The sequence below is a fragment of the Hesperophylax consimilis genome, chromosome 18 (genome assembly GCF_061612785.1).
Source record: "Hesperophylax consimilis isolate HC1 chromosome 18, BYU_Hcon_1.0, whole genome shotgun sequence".
Taxonomy (NCBI): domain Eukaryota; kingdom Metazoa; phylum Arthropoda; class Insecta; order Trichoptera; family Limnephilidae; genus Hesperophylax; species Hesperophylax consimilis.
This window is the reverse complement of record NC_142853.1, coordinates 6046240-6073041: the sequence shown is the minus strand read 5'-3', so window position 1 is coordinate 6073041 and position 26802 is coordinate 6046240. Positions and strand designations below refer to the sequence as shown.

Here is a 26802-nt window from a genome sequence, read left to right as displayed (position 1 = left end):
CAGAATGTTCCGGAAATGAGTTAGGCAAGTGTCCTAATGTGCTCATCAATGTATTCATTTTTTATTATTTTTATTTATTTCTTTATTAATTTTCTTTTTTTGTATGTATTAACTTAACCCTTGGGACCTTCTAAGACCCAAACAGTCCCAAATGCCGTGCGCGCATTATACTCTCCTAAGACCATATTTGTCCCAGAACGACCTCTCTTCCTCTCATCTAAAAATTAATTATTTCTTTTATGTCAGAAAGAGAACGAAATAGTGCTTGTTATTGTCTTTGAAAAAATGGAAGCTTGTAGAAGGTTCGATCCGTGCAAATCAACAACGTCTCAAGGGTTAAATGTAAACTTTTATGGCAGGCAGAGCATTGCACACACCGCTCTGTCCAGCTGAAATAAACATTATTATTATTATTATTATTGAAAAGATCAGATGCACGACCTGTTGCAACTTTTTCTGGGTGTTTCTTTTCCACGAACTGTGAAACTCTCTCCCACATTCCTAAGATCTCCTGTAATACCAAACTCGTATCTCGAATTTTGCTCGTAACTCAAAGCAAAAAATCACTCGCTCTCCGGCTCGTATCTCGAAAAACTCGTATGTCGAGGTACCACTGTATACATATTGCCAAATAGCAATTTCTTCCTACCAACCCAATTTACATATACATAATATGTAAATGTTTATTTTTCTAGTGTTCCGTGGACACGGTGATTGCTGCCGAGTTCCATCCGCTGGACAGGAACCAGATAGTGACCTGCGGAAAAAACCACATCGCCTTCTGGACCCTGGACCAGGGCGGTACCATCTACAAGCGCATGGGAGTGTTCGAGAACAGAGACAAGCCCAAATATGTTACCTGCCTGGCGTTCAACCACAACGGTAATCAGAGTTCTTATTTACATAGTGCTTATTCAAACAATACATCTTATCATTATAAATCAGATGCTCTTGACATTTTTAGATTATAAGAGTGAATCATGTCGACTACAAAATTTAGCTATGACATCATATTTAATTTCACCTTACAGTGAAACTCTCTTAAGAAATTTTCCAAGGGACCGGACAGAAAAACCTCATAAGTGGGAAAACTTCTTAACCTTTTGAACGCGTTAATTTGCTCCGTTTTATCTACACCCGTACGCGGTACATATTTTCAAATACCTATGCACGCAATTAAATGACAAAAAAATATCAAATTTAGCATTCTGGCATGATTTATTGGACTATATAGACAGAACAGATTATTCTCCACAATATGATAACAAATCCTCGTGTGTCAACACTCTTAGATGTTTATAAAAACAAAAACATAAAATTTCATACAAAGACGTTCCGTATCTTTTGAATGTGGTCCCGCCATTCACTCGGCGTGTGTGTACTTAGGCCACTGCGATGATAGACACAAGTGGGACACTTTTAGTTATGAAAACTTTTTCTAAAACTGAACACTTAAATTTTATGTCACTTCATATAATAACAAAATTGGACTAACGCCATCCGTTGACAAAATTGTAAACTATAGCACTCGAAGGCGCAAAGAGGCTCACGTGATTATCGATGTTTTTTAATGAAATACAATTTTATTTTCGAGAAATTCTTGTAGATGTCATCATCGTGATAGTTCTACGAATGTTCAAGCGAGCGGGAAATAAATTTATGTCGAAAGGCCGATGGAATATCGGCATTCAAAGTTTCCGTATCAACTGTTGATACAGCCGCGTGTGAGTATGGACTTTTTGCCGTAACAACAGTTGATACGGCCGCGTGCAAAGAGTTAAGCGAGTTTCACTGTAATATCAATTTGCTTCATTGATATATTAACCCGAGTAAAATAATAATAAAAATATTATACTTTTTTAGCACCGTTATTGTAAAAAATTCTTTGACCTATAAAAAGAAACTTACCTGGGACAACCGAGTACTAGATGACATAGAATCAAACAAAGATTTCTGAGATAAATTGTCAATATAAAAGGATTACAAAGACAAGATCCAAACATAACCCTTCAGGCTCTTAAATATTTTTACCAACAAGTCCCAACGACATGGTGAATTTTCTTGGAATTTTGCAATGCTCCCGAGGTGTCTAAAATGTGCTTCATATTACTTATTTTTGAATTGTCGTTAAAAAAATACTATTTTAGAAACTATATTAAATTATCTTCAAAATTTTTGCACTTGAAAAAAAATTGATCTTTCTAAAAAATATTTTTTTAACACCAAATTTGAAAATGTTAACAAAAAACTTACCAGGACATTTTGACTCGGAACGTCCATAATTTTGAAAGAATTCTATATTTAAAAAATATATTCCTTTTGTGTAGGTAAAAAGTAATAAAACTGTCGCTTCATTTTTTATAACGTTTATACAATAAAAAAATATAAATAATTTTTTAACTTTCAAATTTCAATGAAAAAAAAAAATGACACCCCGGTCAGATCTGTCCTTCAGAGGCTACAATGGAATATGATGTTTGTGGCTAGTAATGTCCTTCCGGGGCCTGAATGGTTAAACGTTGAAAAATAAGACATGGTTTTATAGAATTCAGTGCAACGGGCTGCCTCTAAAATTGGGCTATTTATTTATTGACGGATTATGATTTTCTGAAGAGGTGAGTTTCTTGTGAGATCTGTTAAGTTTTTGGACTGGTAGGTAACATAATGGGTCCTATGGCTTGAGTATTTATATACCCACGGGGTGAGTTTTGTCCAGGTCTTGGTAGCAAATTCTTCTGCGGGCCTGATGGTGGCTGTAGACCAAGATCCTTTTACCTCTCTAGCCAGACCCACTCAACCGAACGCCTTGCACCGCAGTAGGAGGGATGGATTCATGTCACTCCTGGACACTGGACACACTGACCTCCAGATACAGACCTACCCACCTCTCTTACTTTTCCCTTCCCAGAACTTCCTAATACCCTCGACATAGGATCCCCAAATATGACATGTGTGGAATTGATGTAAAAAAAGAAAATTGGAGCTCTGCAAACCATCTCCCCATCAATAATAGTAACACCCTTATGTGGGCTTTTAATCAATTACAAATTGAAAAAAATGTTTTTTTTTTTTCAGGTGATGTAATCTCTGGAGACTCAAGTGGAAACATAATAATCTGGGGCCGTGGAACAAACACCATCAACAAATACGTCCGTGGGGTTCACGAGGGCAGCATCTTCTCCATCTGCGTCCTGAAGGACGGCTCCGTCATCTCCGGGGGAGGAAAGGATAACAGGATCGTTCAGCTGGATGCTGACCTTACTCCTACGGGAATGGAGGGATCGGTAAACATCTACATACCATCCTAAAAATCGGATCTGTATAAAAAGTACAAAATTTCCGCAAGCTGAGCTGCAAATTACGGGAAAGGAACAAACGGTTAGCGGTTGCTTCGTTCCTTTCCCATAATTTGCGAGTAGGCTCGTGGAAATTTTGTCTGTTTATACATAGCATTACATGGTTTAAGACAGAGGGCGAGATTACAATGAAGCTATCTGCAGTATTTAACTAAACTAATGTTCTATATTATTCCGTCTATAGGTACCACAATCCTAGAAGTAATTGATTCAAGATGGCATAATTTAACGAGATCTGATGTTTTGATAATTTTATTATAGATTGAAGGACACTTTGGAGGAGTGCGGGTGTTAGCAGAAGGACGTGGGTCTCAAGTACTCATTGGCACAACCAAGAATTGCATTCTCCAAGGAGATTTAGTTCTTGGATTTTCTCCTGCTGTCTTAGGTTGGTTACTTCTCAAATTATTACACTAGTCCATCATTAATCTTTCAAAAATTTACCTATTCAATATCAATATAATCTTGTGTCCAGACATTTCTACATCTTTTCGCGCCTCCTTTAGTTTATTTCAAATAATTTTTGACTAACGCTGTGGTCTGCCATGTCACTTTAATTTCATCAGGCGATCTTGTTTTAGGTCTCTGTCATAATGAAATCAAAAGAAGAACAAGCTGAAGAACTTTCAGTCACTTTTCAATGAATGCTTTTGTTTAATTCAGGTCATTTGGATGAGCTGTGGGGATTAGCTTGCCATCCAACTGTTGCCCAATTTGCCACGGCAGGTTGGGATCGTTTGCTTCAGATGTGGGATGCACTCTCACATTCCACCGTATGGAGTAAGGATATAGGGGTAAACAAATAATTTGCCTTATCAAAGTCTATTTAATGATGTTACTGCGCATGCGCAATCGCTGATGTCGTTTTCCCCAACAACAGTACGGCAGAAAGTGTGAATTAGTGTGGGAATCAGCGAAACTTAATTGTCTTTGTCTTTCTTGTTAACAACTTTGTTCACTTTTAACCCCTCCAGCGTTTTAGGGTCATATATGACCGGGTCCACATTTTATAAAAGTTTTTTTTTTTTTTTTTCTATCATGGGGATATGCGTAAATTTTGTTCACGTTAGAAAGAGAAATAATAATTCTTTCCGGTTTGCCTCAAATATTTTTACTAGATGTCATCAATAAAATCCTAAAATTAGCCAAAATGAATAATTCATATTTTGCGCCGCTATCATTACAATCGGTTTAACTTTAAAAATTATTTTTTATTATATGAACGATACAAAAGTGAAGTTACAGTTTTCTTACAAATTTCTCAAACAAAATGAATGAATTGACGTCAACTGAATTCCTTCCTCAAACTTATAAACTCTTTTCATAATAAGATTAAATTCACATTAGAAATAGGCATAAATTCAACCTTAAACTTTTTAGACCTTACCTTATCGATCGTTAATAACAGAATTAATTTTAACATTTTTCGTAAACCCTCCTATACTGACGTTGTCATACACAGCACCTCCAATCACCCTATTTCACATAAGCACTCCGCATTCCATTCAATGGTCCATCGTTTAGTCACAATTCCAATGTCCGATAGTAATTTTGATAGTGAACTAAAACTAATTAAAAACATAGCAGTAAATAATGGCTATGAATCAGATTTTATAGATTTAATCTTAAATAAAAAGCTAAAACAAATAGCCATTAATCGCTTCCTCTTTGCTAGTCCTTGTCCTCAAATCAATGATAATAATATTAATTATCAATGGCGGCGAATTTTATTTATTAATCACTTTTCTACCTTAAGTGTAAAAAACCTTCCTTCTGAAGTCAAACCGGCCTTTTATACTAATAACAATATAGGTAAATTTCTAATTAATTCTAAAGATAAGGACGATAAATTCAGTCATTCGGGGATTTATAAATTAAATTGCAATAATTGTTCGGCTTTCTATATCGGTAAGACATCACGTAATGTTAATATTAGGATAAAGGAGCATCTTCGTTGCCTCAATAATAACGGGTTTTCCGAATTCGCAAATCATTTGATCGATAAAGATCATACATTCTGTCATAGCACCGGTGCTAACATCTTACATAAAAACGGGCATGGTAACAGACTAAACAACTTAGAGGCACTAGAAATTAAAAAAGCTGTAAAAACCAAAAGTCAGATACTTAATAATCAATTAGACATATCAAGTAGTCCAATATTAGGTCTGTTTCCAATAAACCCATAAAAAAATCCCAGTTCTCCTTACCTCCTTACCACCATGCCAGTTGATGCTTTGTTTCTCCCGATTTATTGATATAACCCATTAGTCTACATAATTATCTAGCGGTTTTTCCATTACTTGTGCACTTATGTTAATGTATTTTATGACCGTCTTTGTGTTGCTTATATTTGTATCATGTTGTCTCCCTCTATATTTTGTTATATATATACACACATTATGTACTTCTTGTTTAGTATTAATTTGTACCCTGATGATGCTTAAGTAAAGCGAAACCGGTCGGTTCTTAAATTAATAAATATCGTGGTTTTAAAACAAAAAAGTATTTTATTTTATTAAAAAAATAATGGCAAGACCCCTAAGGGCCGGACCTCTGCATATGCAGTGTTGAAGAATCATGCCCACGCACATAATCAAGCATAAAAAAAATCAAGCAATAATTGCAATGTCGAACCTTATTCAGTCATTTTGCCTTCGGATATTACCGAGTGGGTTAGTTAACCAATGACTAAAAAAAATACTCTCTGCAGTTAATGACCAAAATAAAAATGTCTCTTTTCAAGTATTGTATTATCTACATGTTGGCTTTAACAAAAATATGTTTTTATTTACTTGTTGAAGTTTCTTGTTGTGTAAAGTAATAGTTATTTACTAATGTAGTCTTTATATTGTGTTTTCAGGAAAGAGCACAAAGCTGTGCATTCTCTCGGGATGGATCTGTTGTGGCAGTTGGATGTTTGACCGGAAAGTGGATGGTGTACGATTCTGTTACAAGGGAACTCGTCGCTACAAATACTGATGGGTAAGCACTTGAATTTTTTTTCTTTTTTTTATGAAACGAATTTTCTTTACGCTATTCGTAATTCATATAAATTGCAATTCAGAGTGGGAAAACTACTTTTGATGTCGAAGACATCCTAAATAAAGATTAACTCAGAATGACATACTTTGCCTTCTGCCAATCATCAATACAATATGACGGGGTGTAGTGGAACTTATTACTATAGGATGGGGTGGATATTAAAAAAACATAGACAACTGCTTCACATAGCACCAAAATTAATATTAAAAAGAATTCTCCAAACTCCAAAATGTAAAAAAAAACAATGGGGGAAGTCAAGTACAAATATTGTGGGGTAAAACTTTTAATACATTACCGGAAGGATAAGAAATATAATAACATAGGATTTTAAATTTTATCTTTAAAAACACACTGAAAATATGAACTGAACACTTAACATATAAATCAAGAAATAACAAACATAATAATTAATAAAAAATCCCCCATATACACAAGCCTATATTTATCATGGTGGCTCATCTTATAGACCGGTCAGTGGTTGAGTGGGCATAGCGCTTGGGTCTCACCCGAGCGTCGCGTGTTCGATTCCTCGGCTGGCTAAGTCCTCCATCACAACACAAGCAACATTTTCGGCTTTCTGTGGTGGTAGTAGGAGATTTTCAAACATTGTTGGGTTATTCGTAACCTGGGAATGTTTGTCTTTCTTTTTAAAAAAAAAAAAAAAAATATATATATATATATATATATATATAAAACAATGTGTAAAATGATTGTAACTTATTTTCTGTAAATGATTGTAACTAATAAACTTTTGAATTTTGAATTGCTACGATTGAGGAAAATGTGGAATGTTTTTATTCATATTGTATATGTATATATGAAATTATGTGTTGCAGAGCGGAACCAATTCAATGCATCAGATACTCCCCCAATGGTCATTATGTGGCATTTGGATCGCGAGATAATTTTGTCTACATTTATCAATTAGACGAAGAATCCAGAAGATATAGCCGACTCGGAAAGTGCATGGTAAAACCATTATTTAAATTTATTATCATGATCCTCAAAACATTAAAGTTAATATTTGTAGTGTACTAACCTATCTGTTTAGGTATTTCACCTTTGACAGGATTTAATCTTATTGTGTGATAGAATTTTGAATAAAGAATTTTATAATTATTCAATTGCATTTCCATTATCAGGGAATAATTATTAGTACCATAGACAATAAAGACATCCAAATTAATAGACGAGCCAATCAGGGAAAGGGGAACAAAAACATTTGCCTGGAGCTGGGGAGGCAGTGTGACTGTTCCACTTTTTATTTATTTGTCAATATATGAATCTGACAGTTACAGGCAATTCGCATTAGAATAACACCACTCGGTCCTCAAAAATAAAATCTGCTTACAGATTACTAGTCCTTTTTACAATGGGGCGCGAATTGCTGGCTGCACAAAAAACTTAACCGCATATCCCAAAATGGGCAAACAAAAGTTCGGGCTTATTTCCAAAATTTTTATATTCTGTTACACTTTTACAAATGTTTTATAATTTAGCAACCTTACTCGATTTTAGCGTTGCTACGCCAGGCGATAAGTTTAAGAACGAACATTCATATCCTGCGCAGAAAGTGCCACAATTGACAGCTCTGCAAACCTTTGCATTATTTTAGCGAATTTTACTTTTCTTCGGATGGTCTGGTTATTTGAATGTGCGTTCTTTGGTGGTCAATGTTTGTCAAAATGTCTAATGTTATAGTTTAATCAAAGCATTCTCGAAGCCTTCTGGTGCCAAAAATATGGTCACATGGTTTCCCTCCAGCTCGTTGAAATGATATCCAGATTTCATGCTAGGGCAAGTCTATTATTTTGAATGTCTATTGGTTCCCTTCTTTCATCAATTTAAATATGAGTAGATATGAAGATATGTTTTAATCATTGTGTATTTAAATGTCATTATTTCTTGTGCTCTCAACTGCAGGCATCGGAACGAAGAAGGAAATCGGTAATAAGTAGTTAAAAGTAAAAATGTCAGTAGATGACATGCAATGAGTTAACGGTAGTTAGATATTATGTAATCAACAGTACGTTAGTACATAGAATTCAGTTATTAATAAGCTATGTACACATATATTCATGCTCAACGGCTTGGCTCGATCAAACATGTTGACTTGGAACCATGCTCGCCATTGTGTCCACACGCTCGAGCAGTTCGATACAAGACACCATAGATGTACCACCAAGATGCTCAGTCAAGTCATTAATTTCTGTCGAACATGGAGCTAGAATTACAGACCTTGAATCTTTTTCGCATTAAGCCTTTGGTTCAATATCGAACAAAAAATAATCAAGCGAGATGGTACACACATTGAGACATGTTTGAATGAGTGGAAGACTTTAGTGCCAATTTACGTTGTAGTAAATAAGTGGTATAGTAGTTTTTGTAGAATATAATAAGTATTTAAATAATTGTTTTGTATTCGTAAAATAATTCTAACTTTCCTAGTGCGTTTTATTTATTATTATTATAAAGCTACATAAAATGAAATTATTGCAATTTGTCTAATACTAAATATATTGTGTTTTAGGGACATTCAAGTTACATTACACATGTGGATTGGTCAGCAGACAGTCAATATTTGAGAAGCAACTCTGGGGACTACGAACTTCTTTATTGTGAGTACATTTTTCACTGATATTACATATTTTTCTTCTTCAGTTGGTGGAGGGCATAATGTCATCCATCTGTCTCCTGGACAAGGAGATCTATAATAGGTCTTCTGTCCCTAATATCAGTCATATTGTAGCATTTACAATAGCTGTAGAGTACCTACCACACTTATTTGCTGGTAGACATTTCACTCTTGAACACTATGCACAAAGCTAATTTCAATTTAATCAAAAGCTAAAATGGACTGAGACATTTAACGGGGACCGTTCAAACGTCAAAAACTAATAATGGCACTAAATGTTGATTTAATATTTATATGCATAATATTATGACACCTTAACCAAATTCCGTGTTAACCTCTTAAGGACCACGCCCGAGTATACTCGGGCAGCCAAAATTCAGAATTCATACTAAAGAATATTTTTAATTATTTTTTCACATTATGCACCACAACATCAATATTCAGTCCCATTTTGGGCCCGAAATGGCTTTTATATGAGGATATAATTATATTTTGAGTAAATAAAATTCATTAATAAAAAAAATGTGTTTTTTTTTCCATTTTTAATTTTTAAATGATTACTGAAGGGGTTAATAAAATGTTTCTTTAGAAGTTTAAAACGATTATTGTATGTTTTAGGGAATCCTTCTACATGCCGCCAAGTGACAGCAACGTCTAGCCTGAGAGATGTTGAATGGGACACTAACACTTGCACACTGTCGTTCCAAACCATCGGGATATGGCCGGAGAACGCCGACGGGACGGACATCAACTCGTGTGAATCTACACACGATAAGCGAGTGATCTGCACTGGCGATGACTTCGGCAAAGTCAAACTCTTCACCTTCCCTGCTTCACAGCCAAAAGTAAGCATGGAACTTAACAATATTAAGATTTCTACAAAAACATTACATATTCCAGATTAAACAATATTTGTAAAATGAACCTGCAGCTGAATTGCCGGTCAACTGCTCTAAACGGGTTCATTTCCCGTCGGCCGGGTTTATTTTTTACAAGAGATGTTTTCAATTTTTTTGGGGTATTTTGCGCGAATGATTATAATTTGTTATCCTTTGTGCTATGCATAAAAAACCTTGCCTTATAAACATTAGTTAATCATTGAAAATGATAAACCAATATGCTGACCTTTTTAACTAAAGTCTTTACAAAACGAATATGCCTACATATAAAGTCAATCCGAACAGGACGAAGGATTCACTGAGATACAATTTGTAATAAATGTAAAATAATTATTTTTATAAGCAATAATTGTTCGCCTGAAACACTCATCCACATTGAAAAAATCTCCTGATAAAAAATACATGACGGTTGGCGTCATGTATTTGTTATCCTTTGTGCTATGCATAAATAAAATCTTGTCTTAAAAACATTAATTTATCAAAAAAAAAATAATAATTAATATTTGACAAGTTCAAGTATTTCACCTAAAAATGTAGACAATTTGTCTCAACGCCATCTAGTGAGAGAGTTAGCACTTACAATGCCTTTCTCATATAAAATAAAGTTGGTTGTTCTCAGGTGAAAAAAATGTAACAAGCAGTAATTGTTGAATGAAACACTAGCATATATTGAATAATTTCGCGGGTAAGAGATAAGCCTCCATAGCTCAGTGGTCAGAGTTTTCGACCGGAAATCGAATGGACACGGGTTCGTGTCCCGTTGGCGTCATGTATTTTTTATCAGGAGATTTTTTCAATGTGGATGAGTGTTTCAGGCGAACAATTATTGCTTATAAAAATAATTGTTATCCTTTGTGCTATGCATAAATAAAATCTTGTCTTAAAAACATTAATTTATCAACAAAAAAAAAATAATTAAATGTAAAATAAGTTTGAATGTAGTGTGTATTTTTTACTTTTCTTTTGAACACCCTCTCTTGAAGAAATCAGAATATCAGGTGTACAAATGGTGACCGGGTATCTCATCACAATGACAGTTCAACACACCTACAAAAAGTGATATAAAGTCATGAAAAGTGATGAAACAAAAACTATGTTAAATAGTTACCTATGTAATGTTCACTTTTTAAAAGTGTGTTTAATTGTCATTTTGATGAAATATCATGGAACCGTACAATATTATCAAAGATAATACTAAGCTCAACTTTACTTACGGATAACCAAAATATGTAGTAAAAAAAAAACACAATATAATATATGCTCTTTCAGACTTCAAAAACTTATACCTATCTCAGTAATAGAAAGATAAAAATTGTTTGTTGACTCTTAGAGTGCCAATGCAAAAAATTTTCCCGTCCATCAGCTGATTCTATTTTGGTGATAACTTATGTTTTTTCTTTTATTCTAAATATAGGTCTTACAAGATAATGTGTTTAATATATCGATAAAAATAATATATAATCTGCCATAAGTAGTTTACCCAGAATAGCTGGATAAATGATTTTTTTGATACCCGGCACTCAAGCGATTAAGCACTTATCTGGCTAGTATACTGCTGGTTGGTTTGAAAGGAAAAAAAGCATTGTTGAAGATACAGTTGTACCAAAGATGTTGACTTTTCAGTAGTTATATTTTATTTCATCCCTGATATGGTTTCAAGAGAATGTTATGCCACTAATAATATACCAAAATGTTATTTTCTTTTTATTAATTGTGGTATTTGTTCAACAGTCTCTTTGCCATCAATACGGAGGCCATTCAAGCCACGTGACGAGTGTCAGCTTCCTCCATGATGACACCAGACTCATCTCAACAGGGGGCATGGACACCAGCGTGATGCAGTGGGCCTTGGAATAGCTATCCAAATAGATTCAATGTCATAGAAACTATTTCTACGTCATAGAAACATAGCCATTTTCGAGACATTAGCACAAGCATTCCACTATGTCATGTTCCATCTGATGTGCATATTTATTGTGTTAGGTAACATGTATCATGTTTGTATTTATTAGTTTAGTGTCCACTTCATTGTGCTGTATTTAATTTAAATGTCACTTTTCAACCTGCATTGATTTTGTGAGAAACATCTAGTTGTAGTTTTGTATTCTTAACAATAATAAGAGACGAGACCAAGTATTTGACGGAAAATGAAATGATATAAATTTGATCTGTTTGTTTTGATGGGTTATAATACCCATAATTGGACAACATACAAAAAAGTTTCAATTAGTTTTTAATAGTATGTATATAATATATAAAAATTTGAAGTTATGTTTTTTGACCCTAATACAAATACATAATTAATTTAATAAAATGCTTGTAAATTTTCTTTTAGGACATTCACGAAATTAGAACCTTTATTTAAGTGTATAGGATTTAATTCATAGGCAACAGATAAGTTTTGTTATAATTAATACATAATTACTAAATGCTGTGCGTAATTATTGTAGAATTTTTTTTTGAATTGCCGTATTTTACAAAATGCTACGCAAATTTGGTAACTTTCTTTTTTTAATTAGATCTGACAATATTTACATATTTTGTCCAAAAGCACCGTGGGACTTATCCCATTATCAGATAATTATTAACAATTTAGCAAAAAAAAAATTATGAAAAACAAATTAAGACTTGTGCTGTTTCATAAGAAAATGCCTTCAAATCATTTACCAGCCATTTTTTAAATTTTAAATATATACACTGCATTAAATTAAGCATAATAAAAAAGCATTATTTTATAAAAGTTTTTTATGTCTAAAAAAAAAACTGTAATATTTTCCATAATCTTCACTACACTAACTTCACAATAATCAATGAAAGAATAAAAATATTTTATTTAAATATGATATTTTTAAAGTTGGTTTTCAATGTAGAATGTAATGTAATAACCTTGTTATTTATTTTTCAAAAGACGTAGGAATATAATTTGTATTTGAAAACAAATTGAAACCATAAAGGTTATTTAGTCAACATTTTGTAAGTTTTTTTTTGAGCAATTTAATTTAAGTGTAAATATTTTATTCTTATTTTATTATTATTATGATACTGTTGTGCCTCTCATATTACATCATAAATGTTTAATCTAGTGTTTTTTGCTCTCAGCACTTTGAGCACATTTAATTATTGTCGTATTTTACTGAGCCTTTCTTTCATTACAAAACTTGTATAAACTATTTTGTGCTTTTATCAATAAAATCAAATACAAAATTTACATACTCAAATAAAAACGATTTTTAATACTTACTTCAATATTTTTTTTGACATTAGTTCCATACAGGAGGCAGAGGAAAATATTTTCCCTCAGGGCCTATAATCATCTTTGGGGATGCTGTGTGGAGGGTATTAAGGAAATGAAGGAGAGAGGATTCTGGGAAGGAAAAGGGTACCGAGTGATGGGTAGGAATTAGGGGGTCAGTGCGTCCAGGAGTGACAGACGGTTCCATGATAACTCAACACAGTGACAATTCAACACACTTTTAAAAAGTGATATAAAGTCATTAGAAATGAAGAAATTTTTTTTTAACCTATCCTAACCTAACCTACATAACCCAGTTAATAAAGTTTTTGTTTCATCACTTTCCTTGACTTTATATAACTTTTTAAAGATGTAATGAATTATAATTGTGATGATTTATCCGGTTACCGTGACAGACATATGAATCCATACTACCCACTGCAGTGCACAGCGTTGATAGATCAAGAGAGTCCGGCCGAATATGTATGTAATTTATTGTTGCATTATTTAGTTACTGTCAGTGTTTACTAGTTACCCACTAAACTAGCTGTACCTCGCCATGCTTTGCTGTGGCACAGTCTATCTGTGCAGATAGGAAACAATATCCCGTGTTACGTTTACATCCAACAGATGACGCTGTTTAAAAAAAATCATATTTTTACCTGTCGCAGGTGACATCAATATAATAAAGGTATATAAAAACGCATGCATATTCGAATGCAACATTGTGTCAAAATTTCAAAGCAATCGGTGAAGAATTTTTGGAGATTTAAGATTTTGAACACACAAACATTTTCATTTTTATGGTTTTGTATACAGATAGATAACCTAAAGGATTGTGTAGAACTCCCGTTTTGGTAAGTTGTAATAAAAAATCAAGAAATAATGTAAAATCAGTGTCAATCGTACCCGCCTCAGAACAGAAATTTTCTAGTGAAGCGGGTTACTTTAATGTTTGTAATTTTGATTATGTTATTGCAATAAACGCCCGGGTTGCCGGCAATTAAAATAATCTTTTATGTGACACTGACAACACTGTTTATTATTGCATCATTAGAAAAAGCACCTGACTATTCAGACCTGTTCACTAAACAGAGCTTAAGCCAAACCAAGCAATGTTTCAATCCTCATAGAGGCCTCCACCAGAGCAATACTAAGACGGGTTGTTTCGGAGAATTTGAACAGTTCTTCAAATTTCAATGTTAATTTTCAAGCTCTGTGAAAGATTTTTTCAAGTTCTGTTATTATTTCAGTTCTGTCAAGAAACTAGCTTAAAATGATCTAATAACAGAACTTGAATAGGACTTTCACAGAACCCGAAAAATGAATGTTGAGATTTGATAAATTCTTCATATTCTCGGAAACAACCCGTCCTATGAGAATTTTCAATTCTTTGTAGAATGGACTTAAATGATTATTATTTAAGTCACTAAAATAAAGAAACACATTTATTCATTGCACTTTTTACTCATTTTTATACATTTTAGTGTTTTTCAATATTAAAATCATACATTTTTGTAACAAAATATACATGATAATATAATAATTATTACGTTTTACGTAACATATCAACATTGTTTGGGAACTGGGAGCATGTTTAGAAGTAGTAAGAAAAAGTTTCAGAAATCCATCAAAACGCAAATTATAACAATGAATAAAATCTGAATTTCATGAAATTAAAGCTTAACAATTTTGAACATGTTTATGATTAGGTAGAGAGGTTAAAGCAAATAAATAAGCAATTTTAGTACCATTTTAAAATAATTAAATAATAATGTAAAAGAACTGAAATAAGTATGTACAGGAAAAAGAAACATGAATGTCAGGTATTTTTAATCATTTCTAAATATTCTACTTCATCAATGTAGAATAGAATACCATGTATAATATTCACTTCATCGAGGTAGAATAGAATACCATGAGCAATATTCACTTCATCAAGATAGAATAGAATACCATGAACAATCTTCACTTCATCAAGGTAGAATAGAATACCATGAACAATATTCACTTCATCAACGTAGAATAGAATACCATGAACAATCTTCACTTCATCAAGGTAGAATAGAATACCATGAACAATATTCACTTCATCAACGTAGAATAGAATACCATGAACAATATTCACTTCATCAAGGTAGAATAGAATACCATTAACAATATTCACTTCATCAACGTAGAATAGAATACCATTAACAATATTCACTTCATCAACGTAGAATAGAATACCATGAACAATATTCACTTCATCAAGATAGAATAGAATAACATGAACAATCACTTCATCCCGGTAGAATAGAATACCATGAAAAATTCACTAAAAACATTAAAAACAATTCCATATGAAGTGGAAGAAATTAAAATAATTAAATAATAATGTAAAAGAACTGAAATAAGTATGTACAGGAAAAAGAAACATGAATGTCAGGTATTTTTAATCATTTCTATAAAATGCTAACCGGCTAAAACATTTAAAACCACATCAACACATTTTAATTTTTCAGTGTTTTTGTACTCTAAATATTCTACTTCATCAATGTAGAATAGAATACCATGTATAATATTCACTTCATCGAGGTAGAATAGAATACCATGAGCAATATTCACTTCATCAAGATAGAATAGAATACCATGAACAATCTTCACTTCATCAAGGTAGAATAGAATACCATGAACAATATTCACTTCATCAACGTAGAATAGAATACCATGAACAATATTCACTTCATCAAGGTAGAATAGAATACCATTAACAATATTCACTTCATCAACGTAGAATAGAATACCATTAACAATATTCACTTCATCAAAGTAGAATAGAATACCATGAACAATATTCACTTCATCAAGATAGAATAGAATAACATGAACAATCACTTCATCCCGGTAGAATAGAATACCATGAAAAATTCACTAAAAACATTAAAAACAATTCCATATGAAGTGGAAGAAATTAAACCCCTCAGGCTAATTTGTTTGCTTTTGGGAACAGCTTGTTGGTCTCATAGCTTTGTATGTATATCTCCCTAAATAATATTTGGATGATTTGTATAGCTCCATCTTTGTGCAAAATCACCTCAAGGGCGCTATAGTTAGAAAATATGACCTAAACGGTCTTAGAAAGAGAAAACATCACATTTTATATTCAAATCTAGAAGTTAACCACAAAAGAATTAAAATGTATGACCTCTACGAAACCAAATGTTCAGATTGCAATTTGAAAAAAAAAATTAAACTTTGCAATTTTTTATTATTTTTATTTGAAATAACAAAAAAAGTGAGATGATAATAACGCTTGGAGTACATCTGCCTAATAAAATGTGTGTTTTTTTTATTATTCAAAATTTTAATATTTCTAAAATTATAAATTTATTTATAATAATAAAATTTGAAAGCGTATTTCACCACCTTTCAAATAGTTTTTGGATATTCTAAAAATTCGATTTATTTGGATTTTATTGTAAAGTGAAAATACTCCGACCTTCTGGCAGAAAATACGCCAGAGGCCTGAGGGGCTGGCATTTAGTTTTGTTTCCATACATTTCATAGAAAGATAATTCTGATAATCTGTGCCTCATTAATGCTAAATTAAAATACAATTACTTGTGTATTTTCAAATGCTCACTTAATAAGGTGTCAACATTCACACTATGGTCCAACAGACAAACACTTCTACCAAAAGTAACAACAAGTAAGATCATTGTAATGACTCCTAGATATTATTATCCTTAAAACAACTCAATAATTAACAATTTCCTAATTACACAAGTTGTTCAGTACTGTTGGCAGAAAGTTCTAGCAGTCTCCAAGCGGCTTTGGGATTCATCTCCGTGGGGTCTCTGCACAACACCCAGACATAGGTGACTCTCATGACCTTATCTGGACTCCCCTCGATGATGTTGTGCTTGGAGTCTCGCACGCACATTATCTGCTGTGACTGGAATGTTATCACTAGAACAGGACCCTGGTCCATCACCTTCCCCATTACAAGATCTACATTCTCTATATCCAAAATCTTGGAATCTAAATAATATCCTAACTGTTTGGCTTGCGTTAGGGGAGTCGCGATGACACTGTACGCACTTTCGTAACACCAATCTTTCAAAATTTCTAAGTTCCCTTGCACCATGGCTTCTAGTATATTTGGGATGATGTCGTTTTCGCAATCCTTCAAGAATTGCTTTTGTTCGAATGAAGGGTCGATTTTGCAGATTTCAGTCATTGTTTCGGAGAGTTCCGTCTTCTGGAAGATGTTTCCAAACAGGTCCCCCATTTTCTCAGTGAGAAGACGTGATGCACGGATCACCGGGTTTTCTGATGCTTCATATTTGATTTTCCAGTCGAGAACCTGTAAATAAAATGAATACATTGATAATATGCACAGTACTTGATTTCTATAAAGCACGATCAGACAAATAGAATTTTCTTGTTTTATGCAGTGATTGGCAAATTCACAAATTCAGCAATTTTAACTTTAATACGGTTACACAGGATGTCCAGGGGTAAGTTGCACAATCTTTGGGAGGTGATTCCACATGATAGTACATACTAGTAAAAATGATTTTTTCGAAATTTCAAAGTAGCTCCAGGTACAAAAGTTGAAATGTTAGTATGGAAAAATCCATAAAACTTAACGGTTCCGACCGAGATTTGAAAAAAATTTTTTTTACTAATTATTTTAATATGAAATGACGATAATACATTTGCCTAATAAAATATGGAAGTGTTTTGTTTTTTTCGTTGTCAGTAATTTATTGTTTGTATTTAAAATTTTAATATTTAAAAAAACTATATATTTATTTCTAATAGGAAAATTTGAAAGCGTATTTCATCGTCTCTTAAGTACAGTTTTTAGTTAACGAATAAGTTCAGAAATTTTCATACTATTTGGATTTAACTGCAAAGTGGAAATACTGAATAGAATATGCCTGAGGGTTAAATGATAACAGGAGCTGCACACCTGTATATTCCATTTTTTTCAGTAAAAGGAGCCATATCCGTCACTTCACATTACATCAACGTCGAAAATTGTACATGGCAAATATGATAATGTCTTGGCCTAAAGGTGATTTTCTCACGAAAACGCTGTAGAAATGATCCAATCATTATTAATATTATGTATAATGTCGACTGAAGTTATTTTTTTAAATACCCTGTACACAGTTTTTGCCTTAATTACAAACCTATAATTCAACAATGGTTTTGGCAGGTAATTATTTTTCAAAAACAAAAAGAAAAGCTCTTGAAAACCGAGCGCAGTGTTAATACCGAATTCATACTATCAAGTTTATATCTAGATCTGTAGAGCTCTAACATCTAATATTGTTAATTAGTTCCAAACCCGTTAATCCTAACTGACCGGCGAAGATGTCGCAGGGCTAAGGCGCAGACCAGTGAAAATGTCGCAGGGCCTAGTCGCATTGGGGGCGCAGGCCAGAGAAGATGTCACAAGGCCGAGACGCTGTTGTAATCCCAAGGAATTGATGATTATTTGTAGCCTCTCCTTTAAGGTTGTGCAACACAGGTCCATGGCCCATGGCGGCGCAATGAGGTAAGAGCGGGACACGGCACAGGGTCCGGCCGCCCAGATCAGTTAGCGGCGGGCGCTTGTACTGGGGTAACTTGTAAAACTGACTGACTAAGGTACCTCGATGTGACCGCTTTATATAGGATACACTTGTTCGAGAACAAACCAGCAAATCGCAAGGAAGGTAATGCGCCGTACATTCAATGTTTTACTAGCAGCTTCTAATGCCATACGGGTTGCTTGTATCAACATTCCAGAACCTTCTAGTAGCTACCGCTACATTCTTCTATGGAAAAATATTTTTGTATGCTAAAACGTTACTTTTATCTTTTTTACTTGCACTACATGTAGAATCACCTCCCGAAGTTTGTGCTAGTTGTACATAGTTGGTCAAGATAAGTTTTTTTTACCTTATTCACGTATTGATTGTTATCTTTGAAGTCCTGCCATTGTTGGTAGAACTTGGAGTCTTTATGCAGCTCCACTCCGGTGGCACTGTCATTGGCTTCATACACCTTCTCGTCCATTGCGCTGTCCGTGTCGACACGTTTCCGCAATCGGACTGGTGACTCGTACACTCGCCCTTCAATGCCCCGCGTATTGATTTCGCTTTTCACCGCTTCCGTTGCCTGAAATGAACAAAAGTCTATATATTTAAAGAGATAATTTGACACACATAAAAAAGTAAAATTACTAACAATTTACCTATAAATAAGATGAACAGAAGTCTGAACACGTATTAACGGGAGAGTAAAAGTAACTGGTAGATGATCAAATTGATTGGCAGTGAAAATAAAAGAAAAACATAATATTTTATTTAGAAATTTAAAAAGCATTAATTCAAATGAATCTATTTGTGTGTTTACAATGTTAACCCAAAAATTTTAAATTCTATTTTGGATCAAATTATTTATGAGAATCAACATTTACACAGTTCGTAGTTAAAAATTTTACAAACATTTTTGTTTTTTATTTATTCAACATTATTAATTACATTTCATTGGTGACGTTCTGTGACTGTCTTACTAAAAACTCCTATGTTGAGAGCAGACGCGGTTTATAATATAAGCAGTTTGCAATAAAAACAAAAATAACAACACAATGTGGCATTTAAAATAAAACACAATCAGCATCGTAGCATTGGAAATATATGCTTATAATAGGATTTAATAAAATTGTTGATGTTTGATCTTTCTTGGTTGACAATCCAAGACTTGGGTATCTAATATATATTTCATACTAGCTGTACCCCGCCACGCGTTGTTGTGGCTCAGTCTGTCTGTGAAGATAGAGAAACAATAGTGCGTGTGGCTTTTACGTCCAACAGATGGTGCTGTTTTTTTTTTTTTTTTAAATGTTTGTCTGACAGATAGCGCTATTTTTTTTAAAAAAGCATGTTTTAAACTGTCATAGGTGACATCCACAGACATAGGAATTATTATTATAGGTTTATCGTTTGCAGGTTAGTTTTATGTTTCTATATATATCTGTGAACATTAATAATTGGTCTGTTTTTTGTTATTCTCTTATGTATATTATATTACTAAGACTGTTAATGTTCCTAAAATAAATAAATAAATAAATAAATAAATAGACGAGAAGATAATGGCGAGGGGTAAAATCAACTGTTGAAGAACGAAGGGAGTGAAGCTGACTGTGATTCGTCAATAAATCAATCTGACAGTAAATAGGCATCTCGCATTATAATATCACCATTTACTTCTTAAAAGTAAAATCTGCTTTTGAATGAATAGACATTTTTACATGGGAGCGCAAATTACTCGCCACGTTATGAACAAATATGCGAAGTCCAAATTCGGCAAAAAAATTCGGTTCTATTTTCAGAGTCGAATATTTCGTTTAAGTATTTAGTTAAGACACTTTTATAAATGTTCATAATTTACTTCCCAGCAACCAACCAGCTTTGTGTTTCGCGTCCAGACGTTTCTCGATGTGATAGTAACAACTGATTCATATTATACGATGTGAATATGCTTAAAATAAAGTAAAATAATGCTTATATATGGAATGTAATACGACAATTGGGTTTATTCTCTTTTTCACATCTATTTTTACAAGTTTTCAAAGTACAAGTCAACATTTAGCCGTGTTATTTCGTAAAATGAACCGATGATGCCTCGACCATAGTTCGCACAAGAATGATGACGTCACGTTTTCTAAATTCACTTGAGGCCATACGCGAGCACAGCCGGCTCCAATGGAACCGGTATGGGGAGTGGGGATAATACGCTTTTAATCACTTAGGACCAGTGGCGGCTCGTGACTTTTGTGTTACTAGAGTGCTAATATTACAAAAAATGACATTATTGATGTTGTTGTAGCTGAAAACGATTTTTTTTTTTTTTTTCGAAAAATTGATTTTTTGTATGAAGATTTTCAGGAATTCCGTGCGGCGCACGGCTATACTGAAATTTCCTGAAAATCTTCATACAAAAAATCGATTTTCGAAAAAAAATTAAAAATCGTTTTCAGCTATAACAACATCAGAAATGCCATTTTTTTTAAATATTAGCACTCTAGTACACCCAAAAGTCACGAGCCGCCACTGCTTAGGACAGGTCTACTAATATTCATATGTCTATGGTGACATCTATATAATAAAGGTATTTAAAAACAATCAGTGTAGAACTTGCAGAGATTTTGAATAAACCTACATTTACATTTTTATTTATGTAGATAAAAAAATAAAAGATAATATTTGTATTATATCAGACTAATGTTTAAGAAACTGTCTTAGTGCAACCCAAAATTTAGTAACTAGGTTTGCATTTGAAAAGTTGATATTTCAATCTAAAAACAATGATCAACCATAATATTCCAAGAGGGTAAAAAGACATTTATAAACCAAAATATTACATACCTGAGAAATGTGTCTGAAAGCTTCAGTTTTTCCAAACTTCTGACCTTGTTCAGAAATTGAATCAGTCACTCCTCTCGCAGTTTTACCTATTCCTTCTGAAATCTGTCCTGGTAACCAAATTAACTAAATTAGTGGCATAATTTCTCCCCGCTGTTTGAAGCCAGAGGGATTATGGCATTTATTTATACGCCTAAAAAGGCTTTAATCAAGGTCAAAATATTATAAACAAAAGAACAACTCTATATACTTAAGATATGGTAAACACAAAATGTGCCTTGAAGACATCATTAGCCTAATGAAGAGAAAACAGATACATGGTAAGAAGTTTTGTATGAAAATGGTCATTAAATGCATGATATATGCAGACCTTAAACACACTGTCCCACAGTCCAGTAAGGAATCGACATAAACCAATTGTTGTAGACCCTGCACAGAAAAGTAAAGTTGGCTATGGTTGGCAGCGCAGCCATTGTGGGACTTTTCTACCCAGTGCCTTCGGTATATGTTGATCCTTACCCTTATGTGACTAAAACATAAGATATCATATTTAAATTTTCTATTATATGTATAACATTGTTCAATATTTCGAATGTTGCCAATTACCACGTATTGCTCAAATTTCCAACAGGAAATGAAAAGTATGATAAAAAAGAATAAAACAAACAAATAAGCACAACTTCTAACCTGCTTTCTTAGCAATATCAGACTTCCCCGCCTCATCCATAACCTCCTGCATCTTTCCTTTAAGCCCCTCCAACCTCTCCTTGAGGACTTCCCCGCCTTTGGATGCCTCAGACTCCACAGTCTGGAACTTCTTCCTGGCGGCCTGCAGAGCATCGGAGTGTTCTAACTTGTCGGCTTCCGCTCTGAACTTCTTCAAGCTGTCTTTCATCTCCTTATTCTTGGCGATGTCTTGCTTGATATTGTCAATAAACTGGGAAAAGAAACCCGGGCGTCTGGTGGAATACTGAGTTGCCTGGAAAATATATTCATTTATTTTATAACATACAACAGAAGAATGCAGCACCCAGAGATGGTGCAGTAATTAATAAAACTAGGTACACCAACAAGAAAATGTATTTTATATCATTGAAATGAAATTTGGTTTTAAATAAAATCGAATATCAAAATGTCAACAAAACAGTCCTGGGCGTTAAAATAGTTCTCGAAGTATGAATGTAAGTCAATTAAAAAGGAAATAACCAATGTTCATTCTAGTTACCTTTTAAATGGGCGAAGGGTAAAAAGAAGTTGACTTACGATAATTTGGGAAGACATCCTGGGTAAATTTGTGCCATGGTGGTTGGATAGGCTGGAAGTAATCTTCCCATAGCCTTTAATGACGTGTCGACAATGCTGCTGAAAATAAAGTCCAAAAGTCATTTTCCTTTCAAAATTTCACAAAATCCTGTAACTTGCATAACCTCATTGTATTCGAAGTGACGTTTAATATGACGCAACCTTGGGATAGAGTTTATGAAACAATATCTCTAACAGAGAAGAAGTATATTACTGTAATTACCATTTTATATATTTAATTTCACTACTTTATCACAATTTTTCATAAATCATTCATAATGCTGTCAAAATTCATGCGCTCAAAAATCCAAAACCGGCCTCCACTGCCTCTAGTGTTGCCAGTTGCCAGTGTTGCCATACATACTTGTTCACAAATTGCCAACAGATTAAAATAATTATGTTTTTTTAATTTGAAATTCGGGGTAACCTGCCTAAAATTTACTTTTGCTGTAGCGGATTTGGGAAAAACTTTATGTTATATGGATTGTGGATTTTCTAAATATGTTATTTAAATATTATACATTTTCTTATCTTATTGCGGGAAAATAGAAGCAATCACGTAATTAGGATCAGTGTCGAGTCAATAAGGTAATAAAAGCGACACCTAGCGTTACCTGTAAAACAAGAAGCAAAACGTTACCTGTATCTGTCGGTAATAAAGTTATCGTAAACAATAATCTCGCATCTCTTTCTTCTCCGTTGAATAAAATTTTACATTGCACTCTCACTCATTTGGTAAAAGCATAACAAATACCTTTACCTGAAGCTCTCGGCAGTCAGCAATTACAACAGGTGTGTGAACGCTCTCGCGGTGGAAGTGTTCTGTTCGGTGTTATCTTGGTGAATTATTCGACGTATATTATTGATGTGATAAAGTTTTTATTCGTGATTAGTGAAGTAGGAATATCGCACATTTCGGCAGTTACTTTCTGATGAGGAATATTATAGCAATGGAAGAGGTATGCAAAGTTTTTTTATGTAACGTGCTAATTTCCAAGTGTACCATTGTTCAAACAGCATTCTCTGATCTACTTACCGTTCTGTTGGATTAAGATAATGATCTCAAATGTTTACGTACCTACTCTATTTGAATTTCACGTTCAGTTTTAGATTCGTAAAGTTTTTCTGCGTGTTTTCCCATTTAATGATTTGGAAATTCGTTGTAAATAGTGTTTATTTTATTGTTTGATCCATTTTCAGGTTCAAAAATAGCGCAATAGTTTTCACATCGTTGTTTTCGTTTTATTTCAGTCTATCGTGAAGGACGATTCCCTAACCAGAATCCAACGAGAAATCATCGAAGTCACCGAACGAGAAAATGAGTTCAGAAAGGTTCATCCTACTTTCGCACGTAAAATGTCAGAGTCGGACATCGAGTCGGACGTAAATCACACGAATGGGCACATAAACGGTGATGCGAATGGTCATCCCAAGCAGATCATGCGGGCCATGTCCACCCCGTTCTTAATAAACAGCTCACCAACTCTGAACTCCAACACCAACGGCGGAAACTACGCTACCAGCAGAAGATACACCCCAACCTCTGGACAAAAGGGAATCATGCAGAGGTTTATCGCTTCGAAGGGCAAATTGAGCCTGTCTCCGATGAACGGAAACAATAATAACAACCCCATAGCACCTGTGTCAACAAAGGCAGTGTTCGTTTCCCAGCCTTTGCTTCCACCGCTGATGTCTAACGCCAATTTATCTGAAGGAAAAGCAATCCGAAAAGGTTTCGTGCCAGTTGAGGAGAAGATCCAGAAGGAACTGAAGGACCTAAAAGATAGGGAGAACGAACTGAAAAGGTTACGCAAGAAGTCTTCAACTTACCAGCTAGACTTCTCGTCTCTGGACCTTAGTGACAAGGAATCGGATTCCGAATCCGAAGAAGACATTCCGATGCCTGGAAAAATGAAGGCAGCCAAGTCAATCGGAGAACTTTACGAAGCAATGGGGGATGCGAGATCTCCTTCACCCTTGCAGACATCTGGACCGGAATCATATGGCTCCATGAAGCCTGCTAAATCCCTCGCAGAGCTGTGTGATCTGGGACCCGATGACAGCAACCTGGCGCCTAGTTCTACCAAGTTGATAGCTCAGTGGGAGAACCTAATCTTAAAGAAACAGTCCGTTAAAGAGTCCGGCGCTGCCTGAATTAGTTAAGCGAGTCCATCCACTATTCCAAAGCTATATCTAGGTCTATAGAATGTATTCCTTTCCGTACTAAATCGAAGTGATCAAAAATACGTTAAAATCTATCAGTGTTCTGGTTTTGTAACCAATCAGTTATTGACAAGTGCTTGATTTTTGTTTTCAGTGTTGACCATTCTTTACTTATGTTTCTTTTTGGAATTTGAAACATTCCGATGTTCACACCATTGGTCAAATCTACAGTCTGCCAATACCACTTATAAAATTCCAACAATTCCTTACTTGTGCTTTAATTTTAAGAGAAAATTAATATATTCTACGTACGATAAAAAATCCGAACTTCGGAAAAGTGTTATTTATTAAATTTAGGTTTGCATTAAATTTGCCATTTAATTGAATTTAGATAAACTGATTGTAGGTGAAATTTTTTTAAGCTGTTCTTCAAATAATGTATTTTATCTAATCATTCGATTGTTTATCGAGAAATAATACTTTACTTGAATATACTTATTTATCTACAAAACTTTAATCTTAGTATTTATTTCGATATAAAAATTAAACCAATGTTATGTGTATCTATTATACATTTCATTCTTATCAAACCATTGTATGATAAGTTTAGATTTTGAAATTTTGGTAAAAAAAAGTCATAAATTATAACTTTTTAATAAATTTCTATCTATATACACGGTTATTTTTTAATCAAACTTTTCAGTGAGATTATTCATTTTATGTATTATAAGATTGATGTCGAAATCATACTCATACAGCTTTGGTGAAATATTATTCCTTCAATAACAGACTTTATTTAATAATCGCAAAATATATCAGGGAACTCGCACATTCACATAGTGAAAAATAAATATGCTCATATATTTTTTCTTTATTACTATTCTTTTAAGAAACCTGTTAGAGTCTGATACAAAATTAATAATTTGAAGATTGGGTGACTTCTGACCGAGAAAAAAACCTTTAGAATGGGTTCAAGGTTCACGCTTAAATAACTTGAACTTTCCCTACATAACTTCGGCTTTATTTATCTACACACATGTACATGAAACCAGTTAAAATTAGGCCAGCACGAATAAAATGTCGCATTGCAGAGGATAAATTAAATATTTTTGTAAGTAATTTATTATATTTTAGTAAGAATAAACTTTGTACATTGTTTTTGCTGTTTTTTATTCAATATTCAATCTACCTTTTATGAGCTAGCTGATATGACCTGATACGAGCAGATACCAGATAACGAATTCTCCTCTTACCAATATGGTACTGAATTGTAGATAAACTAATCTAGGTAATTATTTGCCCACCTTGTTTTACTTTGGCGTATAATGTTTCAGGTGTATTCTTTGAGACGTGACGCAGGCTACTAAATATTACTTATACTTACCTACGTAATGTCTAATGATACAACATGTGGGCTTTAAATCATGTATATCAATAGAACCTACAATATCAGAGTGAAACATATCCCTTACCTTACCTGATTAACAAGTCCACGGCCAATTCAGTCGTTGTGTATTTACTGTTCCTACGCGATATGTGTTTTAAATTAAACTTTTATTGGAAGAACTTTTCTTTTAATAAACCATCAAACGATACATGAAACAGAACAAGACACAGAAAAATAAAAGATAACGGTTTCAACTGGGAATCGAACCCCGGATCTTTGTCTTACCGGGACAACGTCTTTAACCACTCGACCATTGGGATCTAATTGTTATACGTCATTTTTGTCGATCTCATATTTAAAATTCAGAATTAACAACCT

General features: G+C 33.7%; 3 protein-coding genes across 6 annotated transcripts in view; 2 read left to right on the top strand and 1 right to left on the bottom strand.

The window, feature by feature from the left end:
- The window catches only part of LOC149415289 (echinoderm microtubule-associated protein-like 1), a 191891-nt gene extending 179132 nt beyond the window's left edge, over positions 1 to 12759 (top strand). For all 3 annotated transcript variants that reach the window (XM_089642463.1, XM_089642464.1, XM_089642465.1), the window contains 9 exons: positions 696 to 882; positions 3076 to 3284; positions 3618 to 3744; positions 4020 to 4150; positions 6220 to 6341; positions 7238 to 7370; positions 8932 to 9019; positions 9655 to 9881; positions 11667 to 12759. In XM_089642463.1, coding sequence (XP_089498589.1) covers positions 696 to 882; positions 3076 to 3284; positions 3618 to 3744; positions 4020 to 4150; positions 6220 to 6341; positions 7238 to 7370; positions 8932 to 9019; positions 9655 to 9881; positions 11667 to 11792 — 1350 coding nt within the window. In that variant the 3' untranslated portion in view covers positions 11793 to 12759. The remainder of the gene's footprint in view (positions 1 to 695; positions 883 to 3075; positions 3285 to 3617; positions 3745 to 4019; positions 4151 to 6219; positions 6342 to 7237; positions 7371 to 8931; positions 9020 to 9654; positions 9882 to 11666) is intronic.
- A 2758-nt stretch (positions 12760 to 15517) lies between these two features.
- LOC149415288 (mitochondrial import inner membrane translocase subunit TIM44) lies at positions 15518 to 23225 on the bottom strand. Of its 2 annotated transcripts, none has more exons than XM_089642260.1 (6): positions 23098 to 23225; positions 22836 to 22934; positions 22260 to 22551; positions 21576 to 21682; positions 19105 to 19323; positions 15518 to 17515 (listed from the first exon to the last, which is right to left on the bottom strand). In XM_089642260.1, exons 1-6 carry the CDS (start codon positions 23098 to 23100, stop codon positions 16928 to 16930), a joined length of 1308 nt encoding a protein of 435 aa, XP_089498386.1. In that variant the 5' UTR covers positions 23101 to 23225; the 3' UTR covers positions 15518 to 16927. The 2 variants fall into 2 exon arrangements, with proteins under 2 accessions (XP_089498386.1, XP_089498387.1); XM_089642261.1 differs by having other exon boundaries at positions 22836 to 22931; positions 23098 to 23208.
- Positions 23226 to 23632: 407 nt separating this feature from the next.
- mdu (mitotic spindle positioning protein meduse) lies at positions 23633 to 26195 on the top strand. Its single transcript, XM_089642258.1, has 2 exons — positions 23633 to 23833; positions 24126 to 26195. Exons 1-2 carry the CDS (start codon positions 23807 to 23809, stop codon positions 25026 to 25028), a joined length of 930 nt encoding a protein of 309 aa, XP_089498384.1. The 5' UTR covers positions 23633 to 23806; the 3' UTR covers positions 25029 to 26195.
- Positions 26196 to 26802: the final 607 nt, after the last annotated feature.